Genomic DNA, 22425 nt, shown 5'->3' on the forward strand with positions numbered 1-22425 from the left:
ATTTGATGTTTGACTTATAAGAAAGAGAAACAATTGCTGAATATTATGAATTTTGGTGACTTATACTAACGTTGCTGGTGGTAATTTTTTTGAGGCATTTTTCTGTTCAACATGGGAATTGACAAACAATCTAACAATGCAAAATGTTCGGTGTTTGAAAATGAAAACAGGATCTGCGATTACTACAATACATATCCTCGTCTCATGGGTTTTCGTGCTATTAAGAATGCATTGTGACGTCATGATTTCCATTGAAAAAAGCATGCATAGTACGAATATTCATATGACGTACGAAAACATATGATCTGTTTTTTATGTTGTTCAGGAAGTAATGTTTGTTTTGATATTCGTATAGAAAGAATAAGGATAGTATAAACAGGGGTAAATTTTATTCAATTCGACAGTTTTTTTTTTGAAATAGGAGAGAAAAATCCGAGATTTAGCAAGTTCGTCCCGACGTCTGTTCTAAATTTAGTTCATATGACAGTTTCCGTATTTCACAACAGGTTGGTAAGCAAGTCTAAACAAATCAATTTATTATAAATAGGGAAGTTTTCTATTACTTCGATATCGTAAAAAAACAACAAAATGGGTACAGATACAAGAGTCTTTATAGTCGAACGTTTTAGTGTTACTTGGTTTGCTACGGTTGTGATAGGAATGTTGATATTTGCTGTAATTATTGTGGGACCCAAGACACTGTTTTTATATGTAAAATCTATGTTGGTATCAGTATATGACAGACGTTGGATAGTTAAGCAACATATTTCTAGAATATTAAGAAAATGGTTTCCATATTTTAAACCTGTAGAAATTTTGTCGGAGACTGTTTCAATAACACCAAAAGTAAACTGTCAAGCTGTTGTTGTGATCGGTAAGTTTCAGTACAAAAATTATTAAATCAAATAAATTTCTTGCAACTAATACGGTACCACATTGTAAAATTTATCTGCACATTTTTAGCATCACTGCTGGGGACTGATAGATACATATGCTCAATGTAATAGTCCCAGATCATGCACAGACATTCCACTGTCGTCGATGATTGCAAGTTCGTTATGCTAGCAAGTTCGTGACATTTGGGGATTTCCACTTTATTCGTGACGTCATGCAAAAGTATTTATCATCGGCAACGTGCTACTTCAAAAAAAATATTTTTCATTGCATTTTCACTAATATTGGCTTGATAAAGAGAAGTTGTGTATGTTCTAGCATATTATTTGTTTAAACGTCTATTTCCACTAGTACTGTATGTTTTATTCCTCTCCTAGAATTTCGTTGCATTCTTGGGAAAATCCTTTCAGCAATGTTATTGACATCTCAACAATGAGTCATCATCTATTTTGTAGGTTATGTGGCCTCTTATTGCTTTTTTTAAGGCCAAGAGTATTATTTTTTAAAGTCTGTATGTGAGCGGATTTTTTAAGATCAGAAAATGATTTGATATATTTTGATAAAACAAAACCTGCCGAATATTGGCTCGTAAAAGTAATTTAATCCTATGCCATTGAATGAAAAAATACTTTGATGCATTAATGACATTGTAACATCTTAATAGTTATCTTAAACATGTTTAAAGTGTATTATATAAATTCTGGACTTTCCAATTGACCATTGAAAGTCACGTGTAAAAATTAGAATAATCTTTGTAGGGAGAATAAAAAGTATGTCCCAATTTCTCTTTTTTTTTGAGACATTCATTTGTTATTTGATCTCAAATTTATTCTGTAATGTTCAAATACATAATACAAAGGCCTGGCCTATATATTGTTGCACATGCCCAAAAGCCACCGTCCAAGACAAAGGTCACGAAGTTACAAGCATGTCTACTTATTTTACGGAATCGGGTCACAATACGAAACATAGAAAGATTGACCATGTTTCTGAAGCTATTCATCAATTGAATGTATCAGACTGATGGCAAATAAGTAAAGAATATTTACATCCACAGTGGATAAAATTTGCTACAAGGTTGTGATTTTTTTCTTCAGTTTCAAGTTAGGGTAACGAACTTCCAATCATCGAGGATATAAACTTTTGATGTCACATGAAATATTTTATGTCACAAAGCAAAAGATACTGTTATAAAATTACTAAAATACGGCAAGTGCCACTTTACAGGTGATCTTTGTTGATAAAATTTCCAAGATCTGGATTTTTGTGTGTTAATTCTCAGTATGATCATGTTGGGCATTCTGATGGCTAAATGAAGATTGATTGAGTGAAGAGTGTTCAAGACTGACAGTATATTTTTATTTTGCATCAACGTAATTAATTTGTAGGAAACGGAAACTAAAATTTAATGGAAAGGGAAACCTATAATTGTGATTTTAATTTAAATATTTTTTATATTTTATTTATTTTTTTTTTTTATATTTTTTTTATTGTCTTTTATACACAAATTAGTTCATTATGTAAAATTTGCAATATTTAAACATTTTATTCAACAGAATTGGAGAGTGGGCTTTAAATTACTAATATGAAGTGGCCTCACTTGATATTCTTGCTGATAAAGTCAGAAAACAAAAATGCCAATATTTTATATAATTATTTACAGGGCTCACACTATTTCAGAATAAGAGGGAAAACGGACCGCTTTTTGAAACTGATCTAGGGAGAAGTGGTTCGACTGTAAAGAGAAGTGCTCATTTGCTTGTGGCGCTACACTGTTTTTTATACGACTGCAAAAAAATTTTGCGATCGTATATTGGTATGACGTTGGCGTCGTTGTCGTCGTCATCGTCGTCCGAAGACACATTAGTTTTCGCACTCTTACTTTAGTTTAAGTGAATGGATCTCTATGAAATTTTACCATAAGGTTCAATACCACAAAAGGAAGGTGGGGATTGATTTTGGGGGTTATGGTACCAACAGTTAAGGAATTAGGGGCCAAAAATAAGCATTTTTGTAACTTCCAGACATAACTTGTGTGTTAGTGTATGGATCTCTCTGACATTGTACCACAAGGTTCCATATCACAAAGGGAATGCTGGGATTGATTTTGGGGGTAATTGCCTTAAAATTTTAGGAATTAGGGGCCAAAAAAGGGGCAAAAACCAAGCATTTTTATATGGACAAATACTTTAGTACAAAACATAATTTAAAGCAGTGTAAGGGAGATAAATCAAATACATCATTTGAATTACCTCCCTTACACTGCTTTTAAATTATGTATAAAGTAATGGTTAATGAACAATTCAGACAATTTAAAACAGTGTAAGGGAGGTAATCCACATACAACGTTTTGATTACTTCCCTTACACTGCTTTTAAATTATGTTTAAAGAAATGCATATTTATAAAGGAAGACCAGTAAAAATATCTGCAAATGTTGCATCTTTTTTTTTTTTACAAAAAAATCCTAATGAAAGATTTGACACCATATTTTAAATTCTATTATAAAATAGATTAAGTTAGCACTATGGTAAATTTAAATGGGTAATTATGGTTGCAAATTCCATTGGAAATTTGAATTGAGATTATGACCATATCTTGAGGGAAAGAATTTTTTGTGGGAAAAAGTGGGGGGGGGGGGGGGGGGGGGGGTAAAAAGAAATTGTGGGGGGTCAATTTCAGAAATTAAAAAGAATTATTCTTCAAATATTATTTTTTTTTCAAATTTCAAATATTGAAAAATTTCAAGAGGTAATCTTTAATTGCACAGTATGGCGCATTAGATTTGTAAAATCTTTGACCACATTTATTTATTTGTTATGCCAAATCTGACCGTGTATTTAGATTTTTAATTTTGGGTCCAGTTTTCAAATTGGTCTACATTAAGGTCCAAAGGGTCCAAAATTAAACTTAGTTTGATTTTAACAAAAATTGAATATTTGGGGTTCTTTGATATGCTGTATCTAAACATGTATTTAGATTTTTGATTTCGGGCCCAGTTTTCAAGTTGGTCCAAATTGGGGTCCAAAATTAAACTTTGTTTTATTTCATCAAAAATTGAATTATTGGGGTTCATTGATATGCTGATTCTAACCATGTATTTAGATTTTTAATTTTGGGTCCTGTTTTTTAAATTGGTCTACATTAAGGTCCAAAGGGTCCAAAATTAAACTTAGTTTGATTTTAACAAAAATTGAATTCTTGGAGTTCTTTGATGTGCTGAATTGAAACATGTGTTCATATTTTTGATTATGGGCCCAGTTTTCAAGTTGGTCCAAGTTGGGGTCCAAAATTAAACTTTGTTTTATTTCATCAAAAATTGAATTATTGGGGTTCTTTGATATGCTGATTCTAACCATGTATTTTTTAATTTTGGGTCCTGTTTTTTAAATTGGTCTACATTAAGGTCCAAAGGGTCCAAAATTAAACTTAGTTTGATTTTAACAAAAATTGAATTCTTGGAGTTCTTTGATATGCTGAATCGAAACATGTGTTCATATTTTTGATTATGGGCCCAGTTTTCAAGTTGGTCCAAGTTGGGGTCCAAAATTAAACTTTGTTTGATTTCAACAAAAATTGAATTATTGGGGTTCTTTGATATGCTGAATCTAACCATGTATTTTGATTTTTGGGCCCCGTTATCAAATTGGTCCACATTGAGGTCAAAAGGGTCCAAAATTAAACTTTGTTTGATTTCATCAAAAATTGAATTCTTTGGATTCTTTGATATGCTGAATCTAACCATGTATTTAGATTTTGGATATTGGACCATAATAGGTAAATTGAAAAATTTTAAGTTCTTAGACCACATTCATTCTGTGTCAGAAACCTATGCTGTGTCAAATATTTAATCACAATCCAAATTCAGAGCTGTATCAAACTTGAATGTTGTATCCATACTTGCCCCAACTGTTTAGGGTTCGACCTCTGCGGTCGTATTGTTGAGAATAGTACGAAGTAATAACGTTACGTTTCTCGTATTTACGTTCACATGTTTGTGACGTTACTTTCACCTTGTATGGGCTTCGCCATTGTAAATATTATACGCAAAGTAAACACAACGCAAAGTACATATTTGACTTACTTAGTTTATTCCACACACGTATCAAGCTGAGCACAGCGGAGCATTTTATTAAAGACAACAATTATTTAATATAAAGGGCCATATGTATCCTATTTATTAAATTCTTTTTCGTACTATTAAAATCATACCCGACCATACAATTTAAGTAACAGTTGTCTCAGTTTATGTCTTAAATTGTCATTTATAGTTACACAATTATATTTGTTCTACTTGTCAGAAACTACCAACTAAATATCTAGCACTCATGGCTATGTAAGAAATTTTTATGCCCCACCTAGGGGCATAATGTTTTTTTTTGGTCTGTGCTTCCATTCGTTCGTCCGTCTGTCCAGCCTCAGGTTAAAGTTTTTGGTCAAGGCAGTTTTTGATGAAGTTGAAGTCCAATCAACTTGAAACTTAGTACACATATTCCCTATGATATGATCTTTCTAATTTTAATGCCAAATTAGAGTTTTAACCACATTTTCAGGGTAACTGAACATAGAAAATGATAGTGTGAGTGGGGCATCCGTGTACTATGGACACATTCTTGTTTTGTTATCAAAAGGGAAAAGAAATTATCTTTTATACATGCCCTAGTGTATACAAGTTAGGCTACATGTGCTTTGTACACACATTTTGATAACTTGTGTCAACATATACATTATAGTGCTTTATAAAGTTAAAACTGAACCTAAACAGGATTTGGCCTTATGGACGTTAGTAATGAAATGATGCTTATGTTGTGATGACTGATCAGCCTCTAATTTCTATAGGCACACATGTATACTAAGGCTTACAACTTTTTATTTTTTATTTCAGAAAATTTACCTAAAGTTACCACAGCCAAAGATCTTGTAAAATGTCTTCAATTAAGAGAAATGGTGTATGCAAAAAAAATAATGCAACTTTCAGTGGCTGCAGACAAGAAAGGAGCCTGTGCAGGTTTAGCTGTAGCTGTTCTGCCCAGATATTGTCTCAATCATAGTGGTATTCTCACAAAACATAACAGGTACTTTTTCTGCCCAGATATTGTCACAATCACAGATGTCTATGCTACGCAATGCCAGTAAAACTGCATCTGTGACCAACAAATCCACAATTGACGGTGACAACTCTTCAACTACAGTATTATTGTTATTGTTATTCTGATTCCAATGCATATAAAAAAGAAATAATACATTGGAACTTGAAAAAATTTATCAAATTAGATAAAATAATATTCCGTTAAATTTCATGAATAAATTTGATGCGTGAATGTCACAGCAATACATGACATCATTCAAATGAAAATTTTAAGCTGGAGGTTATCCTGTTAGTTGTGCAGCAGCAACTCTTCAGCTACAGTACTGTTATTCTTTCAATACACATTTTCCAGATATTACTTAAAAATTTAATACTAATCATAATGAATAAGTGATGTCCTACAGTTATCATGATGATCACATGACTGACATATAAGGTAACAATTTAGTAACAGAGATAACACATTGTTCATAATGTTCACTTCTAAAAACCATGAAAAATCTATGATTTTACAATTTTCATTTTCCGGTACAACTTATTAAGACTTGAAGGTTTAAATTATTTTTTGTATGTGAAAATCTATTTCTGTCACCCGCGCAATGCGTTGCAGGGGACATAGAAATACCGGGCGTCCATCCATCTGTCCGGTCTTGTTAGCGTTCTCAAGTATACAATTCTTGCCAGATTTTTATGAAATTTATATCATAGGTTTATATCAGCAATATCTTGGTTTAGTTTGAAAATCAGTGCCGATCAATTATTTTTAAAAGAGTTATCCCCCTTGGAAACATTAATTATATATAAAATTGAAACCCGAATAATTCAGTCGTTATATTCCGCTGATCTACGATTACTACATTAAAGTCTGAATGCATGGACAATGGAAAATCAATCAATCATTTGGAATTTGCTCAGGATTCACCTATCTCGATGAAATAGAGCTAATTGGTCACCTCTTCTACAGGGCACCAATGAAAATCCAGGATTCGTGAAGAGTTTTTTGTGTGTTAGGAATTCAGGTCCTTGCAAGTAGGAGAGATCGATTACGGGGAGGAACAGAATTATTCGGGTTAGGAAAATGTATCATTAGCGCTCTCGTATGAACATTTCTTGCCAGAATTTTATGAAACTTCTATCATAGGTTTCTATTAGTAATGTCTTGAACGAATTTGAAAATCAGTGCCGATCAATTGTTTTTAAAAGAGTTATCCCCCTTGGAAACATTTATTATATGTAAAATTGTAACCCGAATAATTCAGTCGTTATATTCCGCTGATCTACGATTACTACATTAACGTCTAAATGCATGGACCATGAAAAATCAATCAATCATTCAGAATTTGCTCAGGATTCACCTATCTCGATGAAATAGAGCTGATTGCTGATTGGTCACCTCTTCTACAGGACACCAATCAAAATCCAGGATTCGTGAAGAGTTTTTAGTGTGTTAGGAATTCAGGTCCTCGCAAGTAGGAGAGATCGATTACGGGGAGGAACAGAATTATTCGGGTTAGGAAAATGTATCATTAGCGCTCTCGTATGAACATTTCTTGCCAGAATTTTATGAAACTTATATCATAGGTTTCTATTAGTAATGTCTTGAACGAGTTTGAAAATCAGTGCCAATCAATTATTTTAAAAAAAGAGTTAAGCCCCTTTGAAACATTGATTATATTGAAAATTGCATCGTTAGCGCTCTCATGTGTACAATTCTTGCCAGATTTTTATGAAACTTATATCATAGGTTTATATCAGCAATGTCTTGGGCTAGTTTTAAAATCAGTGCTGATCAATTATTTTTAAAAGAGCTATTATATATATATATATGCCTCTTGGAACTATTAATTGTATGGAAAATTGAATTGTTAAGACTCTCATGTGTACAATTCTTGCCAGAATTTTATAAAACTTATCTCATAGGTTTAATTCAGCAATGTCTTTGACGAGTTAGAAAATCAGTGCCGATCAATTATTTTTAAGAGTTATGCCCCTTGGAAATATTAATTATATGGAGAATTGTATTCTTAGGGCTCTCATGTTTACAATTCTTGCCAGAATTTTATGAAACTTATATCATAGGTTCATATCAGCAATGTCTTTGACACTTTTGAAAATATGTGCTGCTCAAATATTTTTAACGAGTTATGCTCCTTGGAAATATTAATTATAACGGAAATCACATTGCATTTGCTCTGAAGCCTTCATTTCTCTATGATATTTATAAAAAGTTTTAAAGAAAAAAAAAAGTGTTTTTTTATGCCCCCCCGTAGCAGAGGTTTGGTTTCCATTCTCTAACTTTAGTTTGCCTCAACCAAATGTTATGAAACTTATCCACAAAGCTTATTACCACAAAACACAGATCGAGTTTGAATTTTGGTGGCGTCACTCTTACTGTTCTAGAGTTATGTTCTTTACAAATGAAAAATTGCTGAATTTTTCGTTTCCGTTCTCTAACTTTAGTTTGCCTCAACCAAATGTTATGAAACTTATACACAATGCTTATCACCACAAAATACAGATCAAGTTTGAATTTTGGTGTTGTCACTTTAAATGTTCTAGAGTTATGCTCCTTTACAAATGGAAAAATTGCTGAATTTTGCGTCTCTAACATTAGTTTGCCACAACCAAATGTTATGAAACTTATGCACAATGCTAATTACCACAATACACAGATCAAGTTTGAATTTCTTGGGCGTCACTTTTACCGTTCTAGAATTATGCCCCTTTACATATGGAAAAATTGCTGAAATATTTGTTTCTGTTCTTTAACTTTAGTTTGCCTCAACCAAATGTTATGAAACTTATGCACAATGCTAATTACCACAAAACACAGATAAAGATTGAATTTTGGTGGCGTCACTTCTACTGTTCTAGAGTTAAGCCCCTTTACAAATGGAAAAATTGCTGAATTTTTCGTTTCCGTTCTTTACTTTAGTTTGCCTCAACCAAATGTTATGAAACTTGTACACAATGCTTATCACCACAAAATACAGATCAAGTTTTAATTTTGGTGGCGTCACTTTTACTGTTCTAGAGTTATGCCCTATTGCAAATGGAACAAGAGGCTGTCGAGTGACAGCAAACCGGATTTTCCTGCAGAGGTTGAACCCTGAACAGTTGAGCAAGTATGGACACAACATTTAAGCTAAAAACAGCTCTGAATTTGGATTGTGATTGAATATTTAAAATAGATTATTATCTAATTAATAATCAAAATGATATTTGCAAATCTGAACCCCAAACAGGATCATGTAAAAATTAAACATTAACACACACAACAAAAATAAAATACCACATAACAACTGTGACATCTACCTTCATAACACACATGACTGAAAATAAAATAGTTATAAAGAAATTTTGATGTTATCATGTGTTCATGGAATAAGTTTGAGTTATTTCCCTTTGAACAGAAATATGGTTTAACATAGTTCTCTAAAATTAGATATGATGTAACACAATGTATATCTATTTTCAAAATTTTGGTGGTGTCACTTTTACAGTTCTTGAGTTATGGCCCTTTTTATACGACCGCAAAAAAATTTTGAGGTCGTATATTGGTATGACGTTGGCGTCGTCGTCGTCGTCGTCGTCGTCGTCGTCGTCGTCGTCGTCGTCCGGCGTCGTCGTCCGAATACACAATGGTTTTCGCACTCTAACTTTAGTTTAAGTGAACGGATCTCTATGAAATTTTACCATAAGGTTCAGTACCACAATAGGAAGGTGGGGATTGATTTTAGGGGTTATGGTACCAACAGTTAAGGAATTAGGGGCCAAAAAGGGGCCGAAAATAAGCATTTTTGTAACTTCCAGACATAACTTGTGTGTTAGCATATGGATCTCTTTGACATTGTACCACAAGATTCCATATCACAAAGGGTCAATGCTGGGATTGATTTTGGGGTTAATTGCCTCAAAATTTTAGGAATAAGGGGCCAAAAGGGGGCAAAAAACTAGCATTTTTCTAGTTTCATGACAATAACTTGTGTGTAAGTGTATGGATCTTTCTGAAATTTTACTACAAGGTTCCATTTCACAAAGGGAAAGCTGGAATTGAGTGTTGTGGTAATTGCCCAAAATGTTTAGTGATAAGGGGCCTAAAAAGGGGTTTAAAATAAGCATTTTTTAGTTTCTAGACAATAACTTGTGTTCAAGTGTATGGATCTCTCTAAAATTTTATTACAAGGTACCATACCACAAAGGCAAGGCTGTTATTGAGCTTGGTTTGGGGGGAAAGGGGGTGGGGGTGATGAATCATAAGGGGGCGGGGGTGAAAAAAGGGGTAATTTTTTTTTTCCTTTTTTTTTTGTTTAAAATTTACATTTTAAGTTAGTTATTTTTTATCACGAAGAGAAAGTAGGAATTGAGTTTTGGGGTTAATTGCTCAAACATTTATGAATAAGGGGCCAAATATTGGTCGAAAATAAGGATTTTTTTAGTTTGCAACAAAAACTTGTGTTCAAGTGTATGGATCTCTGTGAAATTGTATTGCAATGTACCATACCACAAATTGAAGGTTGTGATTGAGGTAGGGGATGGTGAATCAAAAGGGGGTTGAAAAAATGTGTGGGGGGTGGTTATGGCTCTAATGTTTAAGGAATAAGGGGAAAAAAGGTTAAAAAACAAGGGTTTCCATTTTAATAGACAAATAATTGAGTAAAGAACATTATTTAAAAGCAGTGTAAGGTTGGTAATTCAAACTCATTTAAATATCTCATCTACACTGCTTTTAAATTATGTAAATTGGAAATTTGCCAATAACTTTATTGTTAATAAATGCATTGGAAATTTGCCAACAATTTTAGTGTAATAAACTTCATTGGAAATTTGCCAATATAAAATTTTGCTGATGAAGGTTTTTTGTTTACCTTTAGCCTTGACTATGAAGTCATTTTCTATTTTTATAGCCTTATGATATAGTTGAATTATTTAATACTTTTATGATGTGTTTAAATGGGGTTTTATCATGTTTATGGTTGCAAATTTATTGTTTTAGTATAATAAACTCCATTTAAAATTTGCCAATAAAAAAAAATTTTGTTTATTTTTAGCTATGATTATGATGTCATTTTCTATTTTACTTTTATGGTTGCAAAGAAATTTTTATTTTTAGATATTACTGTTAAATGATGCTGATTAAGGTTTTTGCTATGTTTAGCCATGACTATGATGTCATTTTCTATTTTAATATCTGTTATGATGTATTTAAATGGGCTTTTATGGTTACAAAGGAATTTTATTTTTAGATATTACTATAAAATGTTGCTGATGCTGATTAAGGATTTTGTTTATTTTTAGCCATGACTATGATGTCATTTTCTATTTTAATACCTTTATGATGTAATTTCCATTTTTAGATATTACTGTTAAATGATGCTGATTAAGGGTTTTTTGCTATGTTTAGCCATGACTATGATGTCATTTTCTATTTTAATATCTTTATGATGTATTTAAATGGGCTTGTATGGTTACAAAGGAATTTTATTTTTAGATATTACTTTAAATGTTGCTGATTAAGGATTTTTGTTTATTTTTAGCCATGACTATGATGTCACTTTCTATTTTAATACCTTTATGATGTATTTAAATGGGCTCCCATGTATTTAGATTTTTGATTATTTATACATGTTACCAAATTGGTCCACATTGAACAAAAACGGTCCAAATTTCAACTTTATTACATTACATCAAACATTGAATTCTACATATTCTTTGATATATTGAAATTAACAAACAATTTATTTTAGGGATATTCCACCATAATAGGTAAATTAAATTTTTTCCAGTTCTTACACCACATTCATCCTGTGTCAGAAACCTATGCTGTGTCAAATATTTAATGACAATCCAAAGTCATAGCTGTATCAAGCTTGAATTTTGTGTCCATACTTGCCCCAACTGTTCAGGGTTCGACCTCTGCGGTCGTATCAAGCTGCGCCCCAGCGAAGCATTTTATTAACGTTATATGCAAGTGGTGGCATCATCTGTGTCCCATGGACACATTCCCCATTTAATATTTATTCTTTCATTTGTCACAAACTAATACAGATCTGCAACTTATCTGTGATCAATGTCAACAACATTAAATGTAATGAAATATATCCTATAATAAAAATAGATTATTATCTAATTAAAGGAGTTCACTTCATAAAAAAAAAATATATATAGCATTCAGAAAATTAGTTTATACAGAATAACCAACAAACCTACCACAAAATTCTTCAAACAATTTACCAAAGAAAAGAAAAAAAAAATCCAAAATGTCATTTATCATTAATACAATGTATCAAAAATTGAATTTTTGGGAAAGGGCTATAACTGAACAACAAGAAAAGCTATAATCGTGAAAATTGAACTTGACCTTCATTTAGTCACAGGAAACAACAGATCTAAATTTGAAAAAAATTCTTCAAAGTATTTTCATGTAAATGAACAGACACTGTTTGGCAACCGCCCGCCCATCCACCCGCCCGCCGTACATCCCTAAATCAATAACCAATTTTTACTTCGAAAATCCGGTTAAAAATTGCTGAACTTTTCATTTTCGTTTCCGTTCTCTAACTTTAGTTTGCCTCAACCAAATGTTATGAAACTTATACACAATGCTTATTGCCACAAAACTCAGATCAAGTACAAATTTTGGTAGCGTCACTTTTACCCTTCTTGAGTTATGTCCCTTTTCATACAATTGCAAAAAAATTTTTGTGGTCGTATATTGGTATGACGTTGGCGTCGTTGTTGTCCGGCGTCGTCCGAAGACACATTGGTTTTTCGCACTCTAACTTTAGTTTAAGTGAATGGATCTCTATGAAATTTTACCACAAGGTTCAATACCACAAAAGGTAGGTTGGGATTGATTTTGGGGGTTATGGTACCAACAGTAAAGGAATTAGGGGCCAAAAATAAGCATTTTTGTAACTTCCAGACATTACTTGTGTGTTAGTGTATGGATCTCTCTGACATTGTACCACAAGGTTCCATATCACAAAAGGAATGCTGGGATTGATTTTGGGGGTAATTGCCTCAAAATTTTAGGAATTAGGGGCCAAAAAAAGGGGCAAAAAAAAAAGCATTTTTCTAGTTTCATGACAATAACTTGTGTGTAAGTGTATGGATCTTTCTGAAATTGTACTACAAGGTTCCATATCACAAAGGGAAAGCTGGAATTGAGTTTGGGGGTAATTGCCAAAACGTTTAGGAATTGGGGGCCAAAAAGGGGCCAAAAATAAGCATTTTCTAGTTTCCAGACAATAACTTGTGTTCAAGTGTATTGATCTCTCTGAAATTGTACTGCAAGGTACCATACCACAAAGGGAAAGCTGGGATTGATGATGGGGGTATTTGCCGCAATATTTTAGGAATTAGGGGCCAAAAAGGGGCAAAAAACAAGCATTTTTCTAGTTTCAGGACAATAACTTGTGTGTAAGTGTATGGATCTTTCTGAAATTGTACTACAAGGTTCCATATCACAAAGGGAAAGCTGGGTTTGAGTTTGGGGGTAATTGCCCGAAACGTTTAGGAATTTGGGGCCATAATGGGGGCAAAAATAAGCATTTTTCTAGTTTCCAGACAATAACTTGTGTTCAAGTGTATGGATCTCTCTGAAATTGTACTGCAAGGTACCATACCACAAAGGGAAGGCTGGGATTGATTTTGGGGGTTATGGTACCAACAGTAAAGGAATTAGGGGCCAAAAATAAGCATTTTTGTAACTTCCAGACATTACTTGTGTGTTAGTGTATGGATCTCTCTGACATTGTACCACAAGGTTCCATATCACAAAAGGAATGCTGGGATTGATTTTGGGGGTAATTGCCTCAAAATTTTAGGAATTAGGGGCCAAAAAAAGGGGCAAAAAAAAAAAGCATTTTTCTAGTTTCATGACAATAACTTGTGTGTAAGTGTATGGATCTTTCTGAAATTGTACTACAAGGTTCCATATCACAAAGGGAAAGCTGGAATTGAGTTTGGGGGTAATTGCCAAAACGTTTAGGAATTGGGGGCCAAAAAGGGGCCAAAAATAAGCATTTTCTAGTTTCCAGACAATAACTTGTGTTCAAGTGTATTGATCTCTCTGAAATTGTACTGCAAGGTACCATACCACAAAGGGAAAGCTGGGATTGATGATGGGGGTATTTGCCGCAATATTTTAGGAATTAGGGGCCAAAAAGGGGCAAAAAACAAGCATTTTTCTAGTTTCAGGACAATAACTTGTGTGTAAGTGTATGGATCTTTCTGAAATTGTACTACAAGGTTCCATATCACAAAGGGAAAGCTGGGTTTGAGTTTGGGGGTAATTGCCCGAAACGTTTAGGAATTTGGGGCCATAATGGGGGCAAAAATAAGCATTTTTCTAGTTTCCAGATAATAACTTGTGTTCAAGTGTATGGATCTCTCTGAAATTGTACTGCAAGGTACCATACCACAAAGGGAAGGCTGGGATTGAGTTTGGGGGTGATGAATCATAAGGGGGTTCAAAAAATTTGGGGGGGGGATTTTTTTTTTTTTCCTTTTTTTTTTTCTTTTAAAATTTTCCATTTTAAGTTGGTTATTTCTGATTTATATTAAAAAAGCAAATAATAATGATATGGTAGGAGATACACACCAAACAGGATGTGTAAATTATTATATAATAAGTATTGTGCAGTAGCAAGAAATTTTCAATTGCACAATAGCAAGAAATCTTCAATTGCACAGTATTGCGCAATAGCAAGAAATCTTCAATTGCACAGTATTGCGCAATAGCAAGAAATATCCAATAGCACAATATTGCGCAATAGCAAGAAATTGTCAATTGTACAGTATTGCGCAAAAGCAAGAAATATTTAATTGCACAGTATTGTGCAAAAGAAGATATTTCCTATAAATTGCTTATTTCTTGACCAATTTCAATGGGGTTTTATTCTTGAATTCTTGGGGTTCTTTAATATGCTGAATCTAACCGTGTATTTAGTTTTTGGATTTTGGGCCCCGTTTTTAAATTGGTCCACATTGAGGTCCAAAGGGTCCAAAATTAAACTTTGTTTGATTTCATCAAAAATTGAATTATTGGGGTTCTTTGATATGCCGAATCTAACTGTGTATTTAGATTCTTAATTTTTGATTCCGTTTTCAAATTGGTCTACATTAAGGTCCAAAGGGTCCAAAATTAAACTTAGTTTGATTTTAACAAAAATTGAATTCTTAGGGTTCTTTGATATGCTGAATCTAAACATGTATTTAGATTTTTGATTATGGGCCCAGTTTTCAAGTGGGTCCAAATCGGGGTCCAAAATTAAATTTTGTTAGATTTCAACAAAAATTGAATATATGGGGTTCTTTGATATGCTGAATCTAACCATGTATTTAGATTTTGGATATTGGACTATAATAGGTGAATGTCCAATTTAAAATTTTTAAGTTCTTAGACCACATTCATTCTGTGTCAGAAACCTATGCAGGGTTCGACCTCTGCGATCGTATCAAGCTGCGCCCTGCGGAGCATTTTATTAATATATATGCAAGCGGGGGCATCTTCTGTGTCCTATGGACACATTCCCTATTTATTTACTTATTGCGCTTGTATCTTGGATAGATAAAATATGTGTAACGCGGGGGACATTGGAACTCTGGTTGTTTCTTTGGATATTTTGATTTCATGTTAGATATATATCTTTTATGTAACATAAGTATGTTGTTTTTGTCTTTGTAGTGTTTACAATGGCAATGTTATTAAAGTAAGAGAAGTGAAGAACAGAAAAATACTTCTGAAAAAGCAAATGAACTGGTTATCATCAGATAATTACAGCCATGTAGGTTTCCGTGGACGTTTCCAGGTATACAACAATCTTCTCCAGGATGTGACAACACAGTATGGCTATTATCTGATAGATGGAGGGTCTTACATACAATTTTGTGACGCTCATGATGTTGTTGAATTAGCTACTGCAGCAGGTAATACCAATATAAATATGGTTTATTGTGTTGCCTGCATATCAGGGTTAACATACACTTGTATAATGTTCAGTATCCTCAGTTACTATCTTCTTGTCTGCAAAATCTTCACACTTGCTTTTATCTAAGACTACTTTAAAACTACTCAACACACACCAACCTTACTATATTATAATATTTGACCCGAATATGCATGATATATTTGCTGCTGGGCATTAAACAAACATCAATCAGTCACCATAATCTTCAGTAACAAATTCAGCTTGTGGAGAATATTTGTTTGATGAAATTTGAGTTTTGACATGCATTTAGTATTTCCTAATTGCTTAATAATATACATGACCAATTGCATTGATGATTCCAGAAAACAAAATGTCAATCAGCAATGTTGGAAGAGATTAAATATGTTTAATGGAGTGTTTGTTAATGCTTTAAATAGGAAATTTAAGAATAATGTCTCTTGTTATAAACTTTGTATAAACTGACTCATCATCAGTTAATTTTGGGTTCCTGTTTATGGATGATAATTGTCAAAAGACTGCAAAAATTGCCACATGCACCCAAAACTGTAAATAGAGATGGGTCGGATTACTTTCAATGTACTTGATTAAATTACAATTACTTAGTCAATTGTATGATTAAATTAAATATTAAACACACTTTGACAATTTTGTTCATTTTAATCAGAATGTAATCAAAAAGAAATTAGGATTAAAAGGTATTTTGAAAAGTAATGGATTAAATAAATTACATGTAATCAGATTTTTGGCTGATTAATGATAACGATAAATATATTTTATTTGAGTGTCACACATTGATTGATACAGTACATATATACAAATGAATTTAAGTAATATCTTTAAAATTCAATCAATGCCCAGCCAAACATTTGACTTATGAGACACTTTAAAAACATACATGTACATATATACAATAAACTGCATGTTAATTTGTAAAATATTTCTAGAATTAAAAATCTAATAAATTATTTTTTTTTAAAATCGCTTTCCAAATACAATCAAATATAAAATGTTATTATTAATTATATAAAATACACTATTAGAGTTCTTATTAAAAAAAAGTTATCAGTTGTTTTCTAAAATAGAAATAAATATAATAAAAATATAAATCTCAATGACTAAAATTGCCTTATTTTAAAGATTTGAGAAAAACAAATATGCTTAATGTTTAAAACTTAGACAAAAACTAGGCTATCAAAATAAAACATTGTATATATCTTCAATCAAATGTAAATAATTTCCTTCTCATAAAACATTTCTGTAAAATTTTACATAGACATTTCTGAATTTGCTCGGATCTCATTATAAATATAAACTTATCGTCCATATGCATTGTATCAAAATTCTCAATTAAATAATTACATTCACAAAATAAATCATATCTTATGTCTGCATATAAAGGGCACTCCATCAGAAAATGTTTTTCAGTCTCTACATGTCCGAGATCGCAATATATACAAAGTCTATCTTCAATTGGAACTTGCGGCCTGGAGTAGCGACCTGTCTCCAAGGCCAGAGGTAACGAGCCGGCTCGAAACATAGCCATATATCTCCTTTGGTTAAGTGGAATGTTCATTTTTACATATGACTCAACGTTTACAGTTTGTTTGTATAGTCTGTATGTACGGAGTTTGTTTCCGTTTAATGTACCACGGTCGTTGAAAATGTCTTCACACCATTGATGATTGTCCAATTGTTCTAGCTTTTCATTAATTATAACAATGATTACTTGAAAAATTGTAATTGATTACAGCTGATTAATGACTACAATTACAATAATCCAAGACAGAGTGTAAGATGGAATTATCATTAATTAATTATTATTCTTGGGATTCTTTAAACAATTAGTTATAACTTCAACTTAAATTCAAATAATATATCAACAAAAAAGATACAAAATAGAATTTTAACAGCTTATTTGTTTACATTTATAGCTATAGGGAAAACAGGAAGTGCTACATGTATATGAATCAAAAGTTTTGTTTATTAGTTTTAATGGTAAAATAATCTTGATCTTGAATTACTTTCAGGTGTTGATAGAATTGTAATGAAGATGAGAAATCCAGACAATATGTTAACATCAGAAATAGAATTGTGTAAGACCTACCCTGGCTATCTGTATACTACATTAGGTAATGGGGTATTTCTAAAAATCTTTGAAGAATTTTGAAATATTTTGGTGTACACTGAACAAGGTTTAGTTTGAATTAACATTTCCAAAGTTGTCTTGATAGAGTAAATTACTTGAAAATGCCCCCCCCCCCCCCCTCCCCCCAAAAAAAATGTAAGTACTTATGTTTTACAAATTATGGTTTATTGGTTCTAGTTTTTGATTATAAGCCCCGAACAGATAGTAAAATCATAATCAAAACTTGTTATTTAAAACAGAAGAAAAAAATCTGAAATTTCCATTTAAATGAAAGATCCTAAGGTGTAAAATTGAAATTAAATTCAGTACAAAAATAGAAATTAAATGGAATAGAGATCTGTTTCAATTGGTTTAACTTACAGTGAAATAAATACGGGGCATCTAATTAAACTGAAACCAAAATTACCAAGATATCAATGTTAAATGTTTACTTTTGTTTTAGGTGGTGGCTCTGCACAGATGGCAGCTCGTTATAAGCCTGATACATACACAGCCCTGTTCAATCAGTTAGAACATCAAAACAACAGTAAATATATAGTAGCCATTGGTGAATGTGGTATTTCCAAGCCAATACAGGCAAACGTAGATCTACCATCACTTGAAAAACAAATCAGTCTTTTTAAAGATATGGTAATTATTTTGTTATATATGGAATATTCATTGAAATTATAAATAAATACAAAAAAAAAAAAAACAGTTTTCTTTTGTTAAATGGTCTAATTTTAACCACCATAGATTGTTATGACTGAAATACAAAGTTGGTTTGTCATCATCTGTTCATATTGGTCATCAAAGTTTTGCCAGGCTAATTTTGATGTTTCATTATTTTCATTATTGTTGCAACAATAGAATTTTGCTTTATCCTGCAATCTGCCTTTTTATTAGACAAATAAAAGTAACCAAATATATACTTATGGAATATTTGTAAGATATACAAAGAGCAGTGGTTTGCTTCTATCTAAGTGAACGGTAATATTCAAATTACAATCTAGGTGATGGTTCATATTGGTTTCCTCTTCATATTAGTTTGTTTTCAAGTAATGTTTATTTCTTTAAAAACTAGATGTGTCGGAACAACACGAATGGCCCTGCTTGCAAAAAAAAGCTTGAATCCATTTTTAGGAGTGAAAATTTGAGAATGAAAATCCTTATAACTGTTATTTTCATGAAATTTTCAAAGTCCAGAGCTGTAATTTCGGCAAAAATCAGCGGAGCAGAACCAAATGTAAACTCGATCTGTAACTCATCATAGTAGACTCACATACTAAAAATCAGCTCAATATGTGAAGGAGTTTAGAAAAAAAGTATAACTGTTCGTTACGGAATGACAGAATGACGGATAAGGGTAAAACTATATGGCCCCGACCACTTTGTGGCAGGACTATAAAAATAAACACCTCAGGGAGTTATAGAGCTAAACATTAAACCATGAATATTAAATTGCAGGATAAAAGCAATATATGAACACAAACAGTGTCTGTATAAAAATTGGACTGGCTGCAAAAGAGAAAAAATACTTTACAAGTTCACATCTTGTATAACTGTTGATAGAAATGAAGTAATTTATACTTTATTGAAACAAGAACAGAGGAAATGAATAATATAATTTAATTAATTTTCTGTCATTGTAGGTAAAGCTTGCGAATCATTTTAAAAAACCTTTACTGGTAAGGTCCAGGAGAGGTGTAGATGAAATGCTTGATATTTTAAAAGATTTCCCAGATGTATTAGCTTGTTTAACAATTGGCTATGAAATACCAGAAGATACAGCTATTTCAAAATGGATCAAAAAAGGACATTACTTAGGAGTTACTGGTAAATAGATAAAACCTTTTATTTTCATGCTGGTTACTGTTGTGTGAACATTTCCATTTAAAAATTCCTCAGTAACAGCCACTATTCTGTAAGCTTTCAGCATTAGTACAGTGAATTGTATTACTTTAATTGAGATAATATGACATTCTATGAACAAACAAGAAACTACTTTTAAAATTCAAAAGTACACAAACTGTTATTGCAAATTTGATGTTTGATTAAAGAATAACTGGAAAACATTAAATTCTACAAACAAAACCTTTTTCACGAGAAAATATAAATTTGACTTGCAGAATAATGATAATTCAAAATAGATTTTATATTTAAAATTCAGCCTCAGTTACTCTGGTGTTCTACAGTTGAAGACAGTATTTTGACCTTTAAATGTCTTTTGATATATGTATTGTTTGGCTGCAGTCTCACTAATTGATGTTCCTCATCTCATTTCATTCACATTCATTTACAATAATAAAAGCACAAGCAAACTTAGATATTCATTACGTCACAGTAAAACCTTAGTGTTGATGAGAATTGAAGGCCTTTCTCCATCAATAGATACCAGGAACACAATCTTTGGTTACAATTAATGTAACCTTTTAGTGAGATGATGTTAAAGTTGACTGTATTTAAATAACCCTGTTTAATGTTTCAGGTGCTGTGTGGGCTTTTAACGAAAGGAATTTCTGGATTCCAGAATTAATAAAAACAGTTCCAACTGATAGAATAATTCTTTGCAGTAATGCACCATATTTATCATGCTGGAAAAAAGATGAAGATGCAGATTTCTTATCAGAGGTTAAAAAATGTGATGATTTCAAAAAAGTAAATAAAGAGTGTATAAATTTATTTGATACTAGTAATAAAGAAGAAGATTTCAAGTTGAAACATGTTCAACCTGCAGGACTTTCAATAGTATTAGAACTTTTAGCCTCATGTTTAAATAAATCTCCTATCAGTCTTGCACAGGTTCTTAATGCTAATGCTGAAAAATTCTATAAGTTTGATTCCTTAGGTACTAAATAATGAATTATTCTGAAATCTAATTCATAAGTAAAAATAAAAGAAACAAGATGTTAATTACTACGTATTTTAATTCTGTTGAATAATATTTTATGAAATTAAGGATACTAAATATAAGAAAGGTGAATTTTGATAAAAGTATTCCTTTTTTTGTCCAAACCATTAATTTATTATTTGTGAAAAAAAAGCATTTATCCATTGTCAATCCTTATAGAGTGTTTCAAAAAAAAAATTAGCTGCTTATTGCCTCCCCTGAAAAAAAGAGCTATCTTCTTTTAAAGGAAAAATCATTTCCTAACTTTATTAGTTCATTTGCACTGACTACTTTTTTCTCTTTAATAATTTTTATGTCCCCGCTGTAGGGGAAGGGACAGTAAGTTTTATCCTCATCCGTCCGCACATCCGTATGTCTGGAAATTGGTTTTCGTTCTTTAGTTTGCCTCAACCAAATGTTATGAAACTTATACATAATGCTTATTACCACAAAATACAGATCACGTTTAAATTTGGGTGGCGCCACTTATATTTTTCTAGAGTTGTGTCCCTTTACAAACGAAAAAATTGCTGAATTTTTTGTTTCCGTTCTCTAACTTAAGTTTGCCTCAACCATATGTTATGAAACTTATACACAATGCTTATTACCACAAAACTCAGATCAAGTACAAATTTGGGTAGTGTCACTTTTACTGTTCTTCAGTTATGTCCCTTTATATTGTTATATGCAAGCGGGGCATCATCTGTGTCCCATGGACACATTCTCCATTTATTTTATTTTCATTCCACAAACTATTTTTTTTAATGTCTTGTAGTATATTAGGATATTTTCACCATTTTCATATTTTTGGTTTATTTTGGCAGCTATGGTGAAGAGGCAAAAAATATCACTCCAAATTATATTTTGTTATATCCTAGAAGTTGACAGACTTGCTTCATTGTGTATAAAAGTTGTTTTATTCCTTTTCTATTGTATCATGGTAAAATATGAGTCAATCACAATATTTTAGTACACACAGTTACATACATTTATGTCAGTTTTTAGAAATTTGACTTTATAAATGAAGTTATTGGTTTCTGAATTTTACTTTATTTGTTATTATACTCATGTTATTTTTTTTTTTAAATATCTTGACTTATTTATAATATTTATGTGTGAAGTTTGAATAATAAATTTAAAGATTGGAAATCAGTATTCATTATACATTGAATCAATATCAACTGGTAAGTATATGCCAACCTTTACAATTGACAAAAATATCAAGGTCATACATGTACTGGATTACAGACCGAGAAAAAGCTGTCAAGGAAATGCATCACTTGATTAACAAAAGCTACATTTTTTAAAGCCTAGTTGGCCTAGTAGTCTAGGTCATTGGACACAGTGCAGGCAGAGTTTCTAAGATATCAAAGAAGCATAGGTTCAAAGCCCCTTGAGGGTAGGACTATTATTTGTGGTAACAGATCTTACACTTACTGAGCTAAATTTGAGAGGAAGTATGTTATACGGAG

General features: G+C 31.9%; 1 protein-coding gene across 1 annotated transcript; it reads left to right on the forward strand.

Annotated features, from left to right (window-relative positions):
- The first annotated feature begins 497 nt into the window (after positions 1-497).
- LOC127734154 (uncharacterized) lies at positions 498-22102 on the forward strand. The gene is made up of 7 exons (XM_052243867.1): positions 498-510; positions 5779-5968; positions 15674-15915; positions 17966-18067; positions 18527-18714; positions 19716-19899; positions 20552-22102. The coding sequence occupies exons 2-7, from the start codon at positions 5838-5840 to the stop codon at positions 20920-20922; spliced, it is 1218 nt and encodes a 405-aa protein (XP_052099827.1). The 5' UTR covers positions 498-510; positions 5779-5837; the 3' UTR covers positions 20923-22102.
- The last annotated feature ends 323 nt before the right edge of the window (positions 22103-22425 follow it).

Source organism: Mytilus californianus, unplaced genomic scaffold (genome assembly GCF_021869535.1).
Source record: "Mytilus californianus isolate M0D057914Y unplaced genomic scaffold, xbMytCali1.0.p SCAF_3, whole genome shotgun sequence".
Taxonomy (NCBI): domain Eukaryota; kingdom Metazoa; phylum Mollusca; class Bivalvia; order Mytilida; family Mytilidae; genus Mytilus; species Mytilus californianus.

Coding starts and splice junctions, on each gene's coding strand:
- LOC127734154 (XM_052243867.1), top strand. CDS start 5,838: ATGGTGTATGCAAAAAAAATAATGCAACTTTCAGTGGCTGCAGACAAG. Junction 15,916..17,965: donor TGAATTAGCTACTGCAGCAG/GTAATACCAATA, acceptor AATTACTTTCAG/GTGTTGATAGAATTGTAATG. Junction 19,900..20,551: donor ACATTACTTAGGAGTTACTG/GTAAATAGATAA, acceptor TTAATGTTTCAG/GTGCTGTGTGGGCTTTTAAC.